The sequence below is a fragment of the Trachinotus anak genome, unplaced genomic scaffold, assembly GCF_046630095.1.
Source record: "Trachinotus anak isolate AG129_WGS33_773 ecotype Australia unplaced genomic scaffold, CSIRO_AGI_Tana_v1 ptg000016l, whole genome shotgun sequence".
In the NCBI taxonomy this organism is placed as follows: Eukaryota; Metazoa; Chordata; class Actinopteri; order Carangiformes; family Carangidae; genus Trachinotus; species Trachinotus anak.
Window position 1 is genome coordinate 11,880,650 of NW_027273867.1, and position 12,834 is coordinate 11,893,483.

General features: G+C 40.3%; 1 protein-coding gene across 1 annotated transcript; it reads right to left on the bottom strand.

Moving 5' to 3' along the window:
- Window positions 1-11: 11 nt before the first annotated feature.
- On the bottom strand, window positions 12-715 carry LOC139633523 (fer3-like protein). Its single transcript, XM_071499226.1, has one exon. The coding sequence runs from the start codon at window positions 699-701 to the stop codon at window positions 237-239; it is 465 nt and encodes a 154-aa protein (XP_071355327.1). The 5' UTR covers window positions 702-715; the 3' UTR covers window positions 12-236.
- Window positions 716-12,834: the final 12,119 nt, after the last annotated feature.

Here is a 12,834-nt window from a genome sequence, read left to right on the forward strand (position 1 = left end):
AATATCTGCAGAAAGTATTCTCGGTTTGCTTATGTCAGTCTAATAATTTAATAACATTATTTTGCCACTGTTATAGTTTACTTCTCAGAAAATGCTCTTTGGAATTGTTGCAATAAAAATCTGTAGGCTATACTGAGATAGTTTTAACGTTTGCTGTGGTTATAAGATTACTAAAGACTGGCAATCAGATCTAATCCAGTCTCCATGGAGTGCAGTTCATATTGTTCTGTTCTATCTCAGGTGTTCTCCAGCAGGTCCGTCATGAAGGAGATGTAGACGATGGCCAGGCGCAACGTCTCGATACGGGACAGCCTCTTCTCGTAGGCGAAAGTAGGAACTTTCCCTCTCAATTCATCAAACGCCTCATTCAGGCTAAACATCCGCTTTCTCTCCCGCACGTTGGCCGCCTGTCGCTGGACCACGGTGATGATCCTCCTACGTTTGGACTTGGTGTGGCCGTGTGCCCCCCGGGTGTAGTACCGTGATGGGCCCATCACCAGATGCTCCGCGGTGCGCACGGCGTTTCCCAGGCCCCTGTTCCAGGATGAGTCGTTCAGCCGCGTCTGGTTGCTCGGACTTGGTGGGGTATTATCCACCTGCTGTTTCGGTCCCAAAGTGTACTTTTGCGGAAACTCTATCAGGTTCATGTCATTGACAAAATTTATTAACGTGGAGTCCACGAAGCGGCCTTGCAGCTCCATATTCGCTCCCCAACTGCAGTCTCATAGAGAATAGCCTATGTCACTTTTATGGGTCTGCTGCTCAGTCAAGCGCAACAACTGACGCCAATCAAAGCTTTCAGGACTGTCTAAAATCATTCACCAGGCACAGAGACCAAAGAAGGAGAGCATCTCAAGAAGTGAACCCAAACTTCCCCAAATCCGGTCAGAGCCCGACAGGGTGAGATCCTATTTGGCTCAAATCCAAGGCCTTTTCCCCGCTGTTTTAATAAGTCGCTTATACCACTTCACAGCGCGACATCTTTCCTTTCATGTCCCTTCTAGCTCTAAACCGAGTCCATTTCTGCCGTTAGTCGCCCGAAGAGTGGGTTGAATCCGAGGAGAGAGGCTTAAAAAGGCCGAGAGGAAACTGGAGGGCCCCGCCAATTGATGTGCTGTCCTGGAGGCCCTTAATGAGCTTCTGAAGAACGGAGGCTCTTGACAGAGGGTCACACAGTCTTATTTGCACTCTCCCCTCTGCTTCAGAGGCTAAATAATGACACTTTTATCACTTAAACAGGCCAGGGGAAGACCAAATAGAACATTCCCTAACAGTCACTATACACCACAAGCTTTTCTGTTGCAAATTAAAGCAAATAGCCTAACTGTCCGTTCCCATGGAAAGACAGTGTCCACATTGCAGGGACTACCGAGACGGCCACTGGTGTAACTGTGGGCTTTGATTCTTGGACATTGCTTGGTCATTATAAAGTGTTCTGCATCTGTAACATTTTTCTTATCGTTGCTGATGATGATAGTGATGATGACAACGATGTGAAAATCAGATGATTATGAGTCTAATAATTTATAATTTGCTTTCTAGGTTCAAGTTTTACTGAGACTTTATGAACTCACCCATTCTCATTGTTCAGTCTTTTCTGAAAACCATCAATGACAAAAATTGGGGAAAAATCAAAAAATTCCCCCAATCTGGGGGAAACCATCCCCACCACTTTACAAGCTTTGTTTGCATTAGAGCTCATTTTAGATGAAAACTGTGTCCATCTCAGCTGGTATGAGCAGTATACTGCACATTTTTCCTTAGCTAACCTGCTCCAACTGGCTCTGACTTAACAATGCAGATCTATTTTGCCCAGGTGCTGTGCCCAAACACACTGGGGGAAGTCAACAGTGTGGGTAGTCCTCTCAGTCACAAAGGTTATTTGAAATGTTTCATCTGTTGTTGAGGTTTTGTGGACAGACACTAATTCCACATTTGACTTGCCAAATAGAAGTTCCTCCTTTTTTTTTTTTTTTTACCCAGTAGAGTGTTTCAGATTTAACCTAATAATACTTTAATCAAGCAGTTTGAGTAAGAACACAAACACTGATTTAGGCTAATCAATGATTGAGTAGGCATCAGAAATGGTTATATTTCATACAAAAATTCAGAGCAGAAGATTTTCTCCTGTGTTTTAGGTGTTTTCGAGTCAAACAGTTTACTCAAGGGCAACTCAACTTTTGTGGTTAAAGGAGGAGAGAGTGTTCTGCTTTAAAAGTTGCTGAATTCAGCCAGAATTAGTTGGTGGTTTTAAAGCCCACTCATGATGACGAATTGTTCCAAATACCATGAAAAATTCAAACTTTCAGCTTTACTGAACTAAAACTAGGTACAGTAAGTGGCTGATCCCAGAGGATCAGTTCTCCTTTGGTTTGTCCCCTCTAGGAGGTCCGAGGCTAAATTCAATCCCAGAACAGCCACTCTGGAGCTTTTCAGAGATTTGCTGTTTGAATGAAGTTGCTGGTCATACTGTGATCAACTTGGTTGACAGGTCACTATATTTCATCACAGTGAAAGTCTGAATACATCCTTAAGGGGGGTCTATGCATTAGGGTTGAATAGTCATATTGAATACTTGTTGTTGCTTTGGTTATCTATTATAATGTTAGATTGTTTTAACATCAGTACCAAGTTTGGAAACACTTAATTCTAATGCTCCATATTTAGCTTTAGCAGATTTGAGCTAAAAACTGTTTATATTATACAAACAGTTTATATTTTGAATTCCCGCAGTAGGAAAAGCACAGGATAACAATAGCATAACAATATGATGTTGCCAAAAGCAGATATCACAGTATGTTAAAGTGTTTATTGCTGAAAGCAACTACAGCTCCTCATGTGAAGCAGCTATAAGTGTGTGAACAAATTATGAATGCTTGATAATATAATAATATTAATCATATATGATGATATTTCTTCATGTGTTTTTAAAACATGTGTAAACAGTTTTAAGCCAGCAGTGAGTGAAACAGTTAATACATGCTTTACTATGAAATGGCTATAATGGTTGTGTGTGTAATAATATATCATCATATTTGATTTGACAGCTATGGTGTCAAGCATTCATTAACTTTTTTTGGTTAAATGGTAATGAAAACTACATAGGAGATATTAATAAACTTATAACTTACCCTGACATTGTGTTTGCTTACAACACTGTAGTGTTTGCTTACTGCTTATAAATGCTGAATATGGGCTTTTGAAATAAACTGTTACCACAAGTTCTAATTAGTCATCATCCATAGAAAGTAAACAGAAACTCAAGAAAACTGCATCAGAGCTAATAATATTGTTATTGTCAAGATATCACTCTTGTTACTGTTACTCAGCTTCCTGACAGTTGCCTAGTGGAAGTGTTGATCAACTTCCTGTAGCCTGTTGATTGCGCTCCCATCTGTGTGAACACGTCAGTAACCAACAGTGAGCCTGTGTCTTTTTATCCTATTGAAGTTCCTTTTGCATTCCTGTGTGATTTCATATATACAAGTGTGTGAGTGTCTGTCTTCTACACACACTACAACTTAAGTGTACCTTCTCCATCTCCGTCTGCTGCTTCTTCCTCCTCTCTTCTGTGTTTCCCTGGCGGGCAGATAAACATGATGGGACATTCCGCCAGTTGCCGTGGAAACGCTGAGAAAGCACAGCTGGGCGGGAGAATATGAGGTAATCTCACCCTGGGGCTGCTGGGTAAATATTGGTCTTAAATAAGGAGTAAAACCCCGAAAGAGGCACACAAACACACACAGACACACACACGCACGCACACACACACACACCTACAGGGGTTTATCCCAGTTTTTTCTGAGTGGAAACACACAGGACGGACCTTCACACAGACACTCATAATGGCACATTTCCTGCTCTGCTCTGTTATTACTGGTTACATAGAGTGAAATTAATGATAGCTTGTGGTGTGACTAAATGTTTATGGAAGTAAACAGTGCATGTCTGACAGATACAACCTCAGCGTTAAACCCAAACCTTTTCAAGAAGTCTGGATGTTCAAATCAGTCAAGTGGATTTTCGTCCTTTGAGACCAAGACCTGTGAACAGCGCTTCTGGCTAAATGCTAACATCACCATGCTCACAATTACAAAGCCATGCTGATGTTTAGCAGGCAGAATGTTTACCTTGGTCACAGTCTTACTTGAGTGTTAGCACACTAACATTTGCTATTTAGCCTAAATACCGTGTAGTGAAGCTGATAGGATAGTTATTAGTTTTACAGGTATTTGATTGTGGCATTGGAGAAATTTAACCTTTTATCTGATGATGGTGCTAGATAGAAATAAAGGGGATCACCATGTTATTACAATTTTGTGCCAAAATCCCACATTTATAGAGACATTTCACTTAAAACAACACATGTCAACCTCATGGTGGTGTAAAAGGAAAAGTCGGACGATCACCAAAGTCAGAGAAGGTCATCTTCTGGGAACCATGAATTTCAGTTAAAAAAAAAAAAAAAAAGTGCTAATCCATGTTGTCAGTCTTGAGCTTTTTCCCTGGAAAAGTTAAAATATTGACCTCCCAGTGGCACTAGAAGAAAAGTTGGGGGCTCACCCACCAAAATCATTTTTCATCCTCTGGGGACCGAGAAATTTTATTGGAATCCCAACTGGTGAGATACGTCAGTCTAGACCAAAGTGATGGACCAACAGGCTGACAATGGCATCCAAAGAGTCATGCAGACAATGTGGCTAATAATGATTGTAATTTTGATTTTTAACAAGGTTGTTGATAACAGAGAAAAGTAAAAAAAAAAAAAAAAAAAAAAACTACGCTTCAGGTTAAAATTTCTGTTGAGTGAATATACCTAAAATACCCAAATGCAGCCTGACACTTCAGTTCATAAATTGACTTATTATCTTCCAGCACATAGCACAAAGACCGTCTTGACATTGAATCCCTCTTGGATATTGGGTCCATATATCACCGTAATACCACAGTAAAACCTGAACAGATGGCCTGCGAAGGATAGACCTTGAGTCATGTGTTTTGGGTATCATGATTTCATTAATTTCCCATGAGGACTGAGTGTGGAAAAAAAAGGATGGATTAATATGTAAGTATTTTGTTGTTGCACTGAAGCAGTTTTTAAATATAGAGATCACAAGAGAACACTATGTGTCCAGTGTGCTACTCCAGAGCAGCCAGAGCTGTTCTCACCATGTAAATCTGTCTTCCTACTCCTCCTCTGGCTCTGTCCTCAGTGTGCTATAAGAACACGGCCAAATCTCTCCCACTACCACTGTAAATCTGACACTGGACACTTTTCCCTTGTTCTGTTTCTTTCTCAGCTTCTTTCTCTCTCCTTGAATCTGTCTCCTCCTCTTCCCCTCCCTCATTTTCTATTGCTTGTTTTCTCCACTCACTGATCAGACATGATATATCCGTCACTTCCTCTGTTTTGCAAATTATGAAAGTAAAGCTTTGTTTACTTTGCTCAGCTCAAAGTAGAGACAGAAAGTTGATGTCATTGTAAACTGACTGCACAGATAGAGTATGCATGAGAGAAAACTTCTGTATTATATTTTACACACACACACACTTATAAATATATATAAATATATATATGTATGTGTGTATATATACGTGTGTGTGTGTATATATATATATATATATATATATATATGTATAGTTTGAACTGTATGAATTTGAAAATTTGAGAGAAGGAGGGAGACACAGGCAGAGAGTGGGAGACAGTGGGAGTAGGGGAGATGAGTTTAACTCCTGACCTATCTGCCTCTTCTTCATTGTGTCATTCTGACACTGTGTTTCTCTCCACACCCAGAAGCTGACTCACTGGTTCACTTGTCCCACCTCCCTCAACATCTCGCCCACTGATTGGCTTGGCACTTTAGCTAACACTCTGTCATGGGCTGTTTACACAGCTGGGTGGCCAGTGAAAGGTAGGGTTCATGCGTGTGTGCATGTGTGTGCATGTGGAAGTTGGATAAACCCCAATACCACATCATACATCTCCCCCTCTCTTCCTCTAGACCTACAACTCCCACCGGCTAAACCGCTGCGTGCCCTCAGCGTCTCCTTTCCGAATTACCCTCCTTCTCTTAATCCAACCTCTGAGCTCCCACTCTCCACCGCCACACTAAAAATCTCATTGCATGGCATGGGTCCCCCACCCAACCTTACCCGCATGTCAGCACCTTGCCTCAACCCACCTCCAGCCCCCATTCTGTCTGAGTAATGTCTGTGTTTATTTTTTGAAAGGTCACCCACTCTTTACTGTGTATTTTAAAGGTGCCATGTTTCATTTGTTTAAAGTGTCATATTCTCAACTGCAGTGTATGTTGAGATGCCCGACAACAACTCTTTGATGATGATGATAATGATGATGAAGACAGGAGTGGCATGCTTTAAGCACTTCAGCGCGGTGGGCCTCATGCCATTTGACTGTAAGTGTGTTTGTTTCGGTTTGTTTGGGTAAGTCATAATCTATTAAGTCAGTGTTTTTTCCTCTTTACACTGAGATAATTTATGTAAAATATGTTTACACGACTGTTCCAGAGTGATCAGCTTTTTTTTTCTTCTCACCGTGGTGCCAGAACTGCTTCGGAACAAAGTTGGAAAATATGGACAGCGCTGAAGAAAAACTTTGCTAATTCTCTCAAAAAAAAAAATAACACAACGCAAAACTTTGTAATGACTGAATGTTTAGCTCCCCAGCTGGATGGCTAATGTGCTGGGAGGAGCCTTGCATCAGCAGCCAAGTAGTTGCAGCACCTAATACTATCCCAGTGAATTTCCTCTTCCTCTTAAATTGTAATCTTGCACCCCACTGTTACTCTTGGTGTGGATTAAAATGATCACTCATAGACCTGTGCATGATTCTGGAGAAAGACTGTTGATATTTGAACTCAACAGCAAAAGAAATAAACTCCTCCCTCTAGTGCTCTTTCAGAAGCCCCCCCCAAATTCGTGGAAATGCATAACCAAGCCATGACAGAAACAACTGGGCTAGCTGACCAAAAGAGAAATATGGGGAGTGTCATATACAGTGAAGAGGTGGACACTCTTTCTGATAGCTGAAGCAAAACAAACATTATGATATAAAACATCATCAAACAAACAAAGCATCACAAGACTCAGTTGTTTCAACTGTTTTAAAAAAATCTATTGTGACAGAAGAGAGGACCATGGTTTTGTAGCTAAGCTAACAAGGAAGGTAGTGTTACCTTCGCATAGCTTTAAAATAATCACACTGTGCTCGCAAAACTGTGTGGTTCTAGGTCTTAGTGGCTATAAAACCCTTCACAAATTGTACAGACAAATACCACACGATACAGAGCAAACAACAACACAGCAAGTAATGTCAGTTGTTGATTAACAAACTGTCACTAAGTTGCTGCTGCGAAGCTAAAACACAGAGAGAGCGAGACAGTTTCCCATAGCCAGAACACCAGCTGCAGACAGCAATACTAACAACACTCCTGCTACTATAACTAAAGTCACCTAGCTGTGAAGCAGAAACAGAGCAACCTCCGCATCCGTCTTCATGCCTTTCAACTCTCGGAAGGGCAATGACCTGATGCAGAAAACAATTCTTCTGATTGACAAAAAGAAAAAAAAAACTCAGCACAAGTCCATTTTATTTGCTATTTGCAAAGCTTGCAATCATATCTTGTGGCCTTCCACTATAGATTCCCATTGAGATGGGGTCAAGATCCCTCTCCATGTAAGACCACGAAATTCCATACTCAGTTCACCTGAATAACAACTAAACCATCTGCAGAAGAGAGTTAAAAGCTTTGTAAATTTTATGAACTGCTTAAAAGCTCAGTCATATCTTTCTCCATCATTAAGTTGACTACACTGTAAACTATTGATAGCACTAAACTTTCTTCACAGCCAATATCGTAGAAGCCAGTAAACAGAAATGGTACTTGATCATTTCCAGGGGTTTCCAAATTCTTTGCAAGTTCTTGGAACAGACATCTTTGCATATCATCTTTAACCCTGTAATGCCTGACCCCAGAAATAATGGACAGAAAATTCTGATTTCTTGAATCTGGAACCTTTATTTGACCCTTTCACAAAATTTGAAAAAAAAAATTACAAAAAATTATTTGCATATAGGTTTTTCCAAATTTTATACACGATTTTACTACATACTAAAATGCAAAAAAATATGTAATTATAACTTGCTTCAACAGACTAAGTGTTCATGTTAGAATATTACTAAAAATTTCAAAGAAAATGTCACTGGAAAATCGTAAAAATCGCAATTTTCTTTACCTTGATCCAGTGAGTTGGGAACTATCTGAAGGTGGCCAACTTGGATTGTCCCATGTACTGTGTTTGAATTGTTGTAGTGATAAAGGTATCCACCAGGGGTTGGAAGACAAGTATCAGATTGGATACAAGAGGGTTTTGAGTGAAGTTTTTACCATAAGGTGATGCAATAGGTCTCAGAAGTGCTTGTATCATATTTGATGCATTTGGCATTATAGGGTTAAAGAATGTGCATCTGACATACAGCTTCAGAATGAAAGTGAAGGAAAAGTTACAGAGGTGGTGTTTTGGAAAATTACAAGACTTGGAAAACCCCTTCTACAGCACATGACCCTGACGTGTAGAATTGCTATAGCATTTATAGTTGTTAGTACAAAATGTAGGTGCTTTATAGTTGGTCATGGTGCACCTGTGGCACAATTTATTCCACATGCTCCACTGATTACCTCAAAAACCAGTGGCCATAATTTCAAAATTACACCCTCAACTCAAGAAATTTGATTCTTGACAAGTGCGGCATCTTTCTAACTCTAATAATTCAAGATGAAAACATTGCCTTCAGTGAAAGCTGCCGTCTTTAGCATGTGTTTCTAAACTCACTACTGGAAAATGGTTGTGTCTCTCTTTTTATGTTAAACATATTTGTCATACATAGTCTTTGCTAATCAAAATGAGCCTGCTTGCCAGAGTCAATGGATGATTCACTTATCAGGGGAGTTTTTTTCATCTTCTTGTCAGAGACTTCATAAGTGCTTTCCCAGCAATCATCTCTAATGCACACATCATTGCCAGTATTGGCCACCCAGGTTTCACTTTCTTTTCATCTCTCCCTCTCCTTCTTTCTCTCTATATCTTGCCCTCTTTCTTACATGGATACCTTCAGCCCTGCGCTGCAGTTTGAACAGTTTGTCATAAAATTATAATAATAAAATATTTAGTTGTGTCCTGGGCATTGTCCCGTAAAGCTACATGACTAAACATGAGATCATTTTTTCCAGACCCAGAAGATTTTTTTCCCTCTTGGCTTATTTATTTTTCTGTGGTTTTGGGAGGTTGTGGCTGAAAGCCTGATGATATGCTGTGTGTGTTCCTCTCCTTACCCCACCCCTCAACACTCCTCTCCACTTTTCTACTTTCCTCTCGATTTATATGCAGAAGGTATAGGGAATGATAAAGATACATTTTTTACATTTGCTTGTTGTTCCACAGTAAATCACTGTGCTCACTTTCACATTCATGTCTATGTTCATATGATTGGCCTCATTCTTTATTAGTGTTGTCTCTGTAGATGATGTTACTGTAACAACAATTGCTTACAGTTAAGATTAAAACTAAATAACCTTTTTTTTTCATTTTACCCTTTGTCCTTTCACTGCTATAATTCCCCAGTGTTTTGGGTGTAGGAGTTATGGTTTGGTCTGAACACTGTCTAGACGCCTATGAGCCTCCCATTACCTCCTGATTACACTGAGCCCTATTAATCTCACTGTGCTGGCTGACCAGGGCAGAGCACACACACACACACACACACACACACACACACACACACACACAAACATGCAAATACAAGCAGGCAGATCCACAAGAAAATAAAATATTTCAAGCTGTATGATAAAGTGCAAATAAAATTATGTGGAAAAAAAGTTGCAATGTTACATTTGAGCATTTTCGAAAATATGTCAAATAAATACATGACACGTAATTATGCAGAAAATAACATAAGGTGATAAATGTGTTAAATGTGTTTCACATTCAGAAAGACATACTGTATATTGTCACTAGTACGTGCTAGTAAAGGCACTAGTGACTCTTTTAAAAACATTTAGTAGAACAAGTAGTAAAATCTGCTGAGGTTAAAGTGCTGTTGAATGATGCAAGTGAGAGCATAAATAATTCAGTTATATGGTTCTATAGATAATAGGGGCATATTTTTTATTTTGTAAAAATTATTTTCTTTTGATTAAAGAAATAGTTTAAAGTTTATAAAGTAGGCCTATAGTTTAATTTGAGGAAAAATGAAATGATCATTTCTGACAATCATATCCCTGATTGCTAGAGAAAACTTATGGTTTTATGGAAACAATTTCAAATTTAAAGGAATAGTTCATCCATTCTTGTCATTCTCATTTTCTACCTCTGTCCACAGACACACATGCTGAGAAGAGAAGGTCAGATAATCAGATCTGTTGGTGATCACTGGACTTTTTAGAGGTCACATGATCTGCTATTATCTGATCTTATTTAGTCTTGTTTAATTAACACATTCACTGATGTCTCCCTGGGGAATCCACAAAATAATGAGTGTGTGAAATTGGACAGAGACACACATCCACACATATAGACCCAAACACAGTTCCCTTGGGCAAAATGGTGTCAGAGGAAACACCCACCTGTCAACGCCCGGGCTACTGAGGACTGGACGGTGGGTGTTGGGCGCCAAGGAGACAAACTAACTATGGGAATCCAGCTCACCAACCAAAAGCAATGTTTACTTTTGGGGTTAATAGTGTGTGTGCATGTGCCCTTGTATATGTGTGTGTGCGCATTGTTGACATTGTTCCCTTGGGAAAGAGTTTAATGCTTGAGTCAGTCTGTGTCTGTGTGAGCAAGGGCTATTTGCCTACCTGAGGGAGCATAAAAAACAGAGATGCAAAACTGAAGTGCCAAAAATCTCTCAGAAATGCCTTTGAAAATACCATAAAGGGATTTCGTGGATGTCAGTGGGTCTGTGAGCAATGGGCTTTGATACAACTCAGTCTAGCCTGGACTGTGTTGGAGGATATATGGCCAGAGTTGCACGGCTCTGACTGGTGGAACACTTAAGGTTTTATGACCTGCTGCCATTTGGGGCTCTGGGATAGAGCAGAGTGCCGACCACATAACTAATTAGGCCTGGCCAACGGGTGTGTGCAAGGACGGGGATTTGTGGATTGTGGGTTGTGGATGCGGTGTGTCTGAATGAGTGAATGAGTGAGCGAGCCAGTGAGTGTGTGGCATGGGTTGTTGTTGTGTATGTGTGTGTGTGTGTGTGTGTGTGTGTGTGTGTGTGTGTGTGTGTGTGTGTGTCCTGAACCTTGAGCATTGCGTCAGGGCGCCGTTTGTTCTCCATAAAGACTCCACAGGTTCTTTCATGTAGGAGCCGTCAGGCCTGGAAACTTTAACACAGGAGATAGGGACTCCACAGCCAGCCCACACACGCACACACACACACACACACACTCACACACACGCACACACACACACACACACACACACACACATTTGAAAGATCACTCCTATCGAGGCAACAAGAGGCAGACAGAGGTGTATGAAAAAATTGTCTGGCCTGCTCAACACAAACAACACTCCTCCTATTGTCTCATCTCTCTAACCCTCCCTCGTCTTCTCTCCATCGGAGGATCATGAAGATAAACGACCATGCCTAGATATGAGAGTCCAGTGGCAGGAGGGGTTGGGTGGGTGGGGGGGGTGTTGTCAGTAGTGGAATGTGTGTGAACTGCACACCGCCTCCTATAAATCAGGGAGACAAGGAGGAGGAGGAGGAGGAGGAGAGGGAAAGCAGGATGGGTGGAAGAGGAGGAGTCAGTGATAGGAGGAATGACAAGATAAATGAGTGGTGATGGAGGGAGGGGGCACAGGTGCAAGAGAGGTGCACGAGGGCTGGGGATGAATCCAAATGAAAGTGATGAAGGTGGACGCAAGTCATGGCAGGACAAATGACAGCGAACGGTCACTTGAACTTTTCGAATCATTGTTTCTAAATCTCTTTGTCTGAAAATCAAAAGTGTTAAGTGTTTTGAGTTTTGTGTATTTGCACAGTTCAAACAGAGGGGGCTGCATAATTTGAGATCATTCAGAGCATTCTGGCAACACTGAGTGATTTGTAATGACTGTGTTTACATTGGACTGTAAAAAAAAAAAAAAGTTTTAAATGGAGCTAATGTTGCTCTGCTGAAGGCTTAAGTATGTGTAACATGAGCTTTTATGTTTATTTGTGTGTGTGTGTGTGTGTGTGTGTGTGTGCATTTTGTTTCACTGTTTAGTTCAGCTGGAAGCAGGATTAGCCTGGTAACATTTCAGTGACTTATTTGATTAAGGTCTAATTTATAACTTCGAAAGTCTTCATCAGTGGTTAATAAATCTTAATATATCACTTACTAATGATTTAAATGTTGGTTATGAGCCATAATCTAGAACAAACTTCAGGCTGTCGAGTTGTAAAAAAAAATCTGTTTGTAATAATGCAGATATACAGTTTCTGTTGGTAATCCATCAAAGGAATAATTTAGCATTTTGGGAAATCTGCTTATTTTCAAGTGAGAAGGTCGATATTGCTCACGTCTTAATAAAGTAAAATATACAATATTTCTTGGTTGGATCAGTTGCTTGGCAACCAGCAGACACTCCAGTTACTGATCCAGGCTGAAAACTACTCCAGTACATATCATCCCATAAATACAGTTTTATTAATGTTAAAAAAAAATAGTTTGTAATAAATGGATTTTGGCCCAGATTGTCTCAAGGCCTTTTCCAAACAGTCCTATGTGTCAAATTCATTTTTCATATTTATATTGGTGATGG

Coding starts and splice junctions, on each gene's coding strand:
- LOC139633523 (XM_071499226.1), bottom strand. CDS start 701: ATGGAGCTGCAAGGCCGCTTCGTGGACTCCACGTTAATAAATTTTGTC.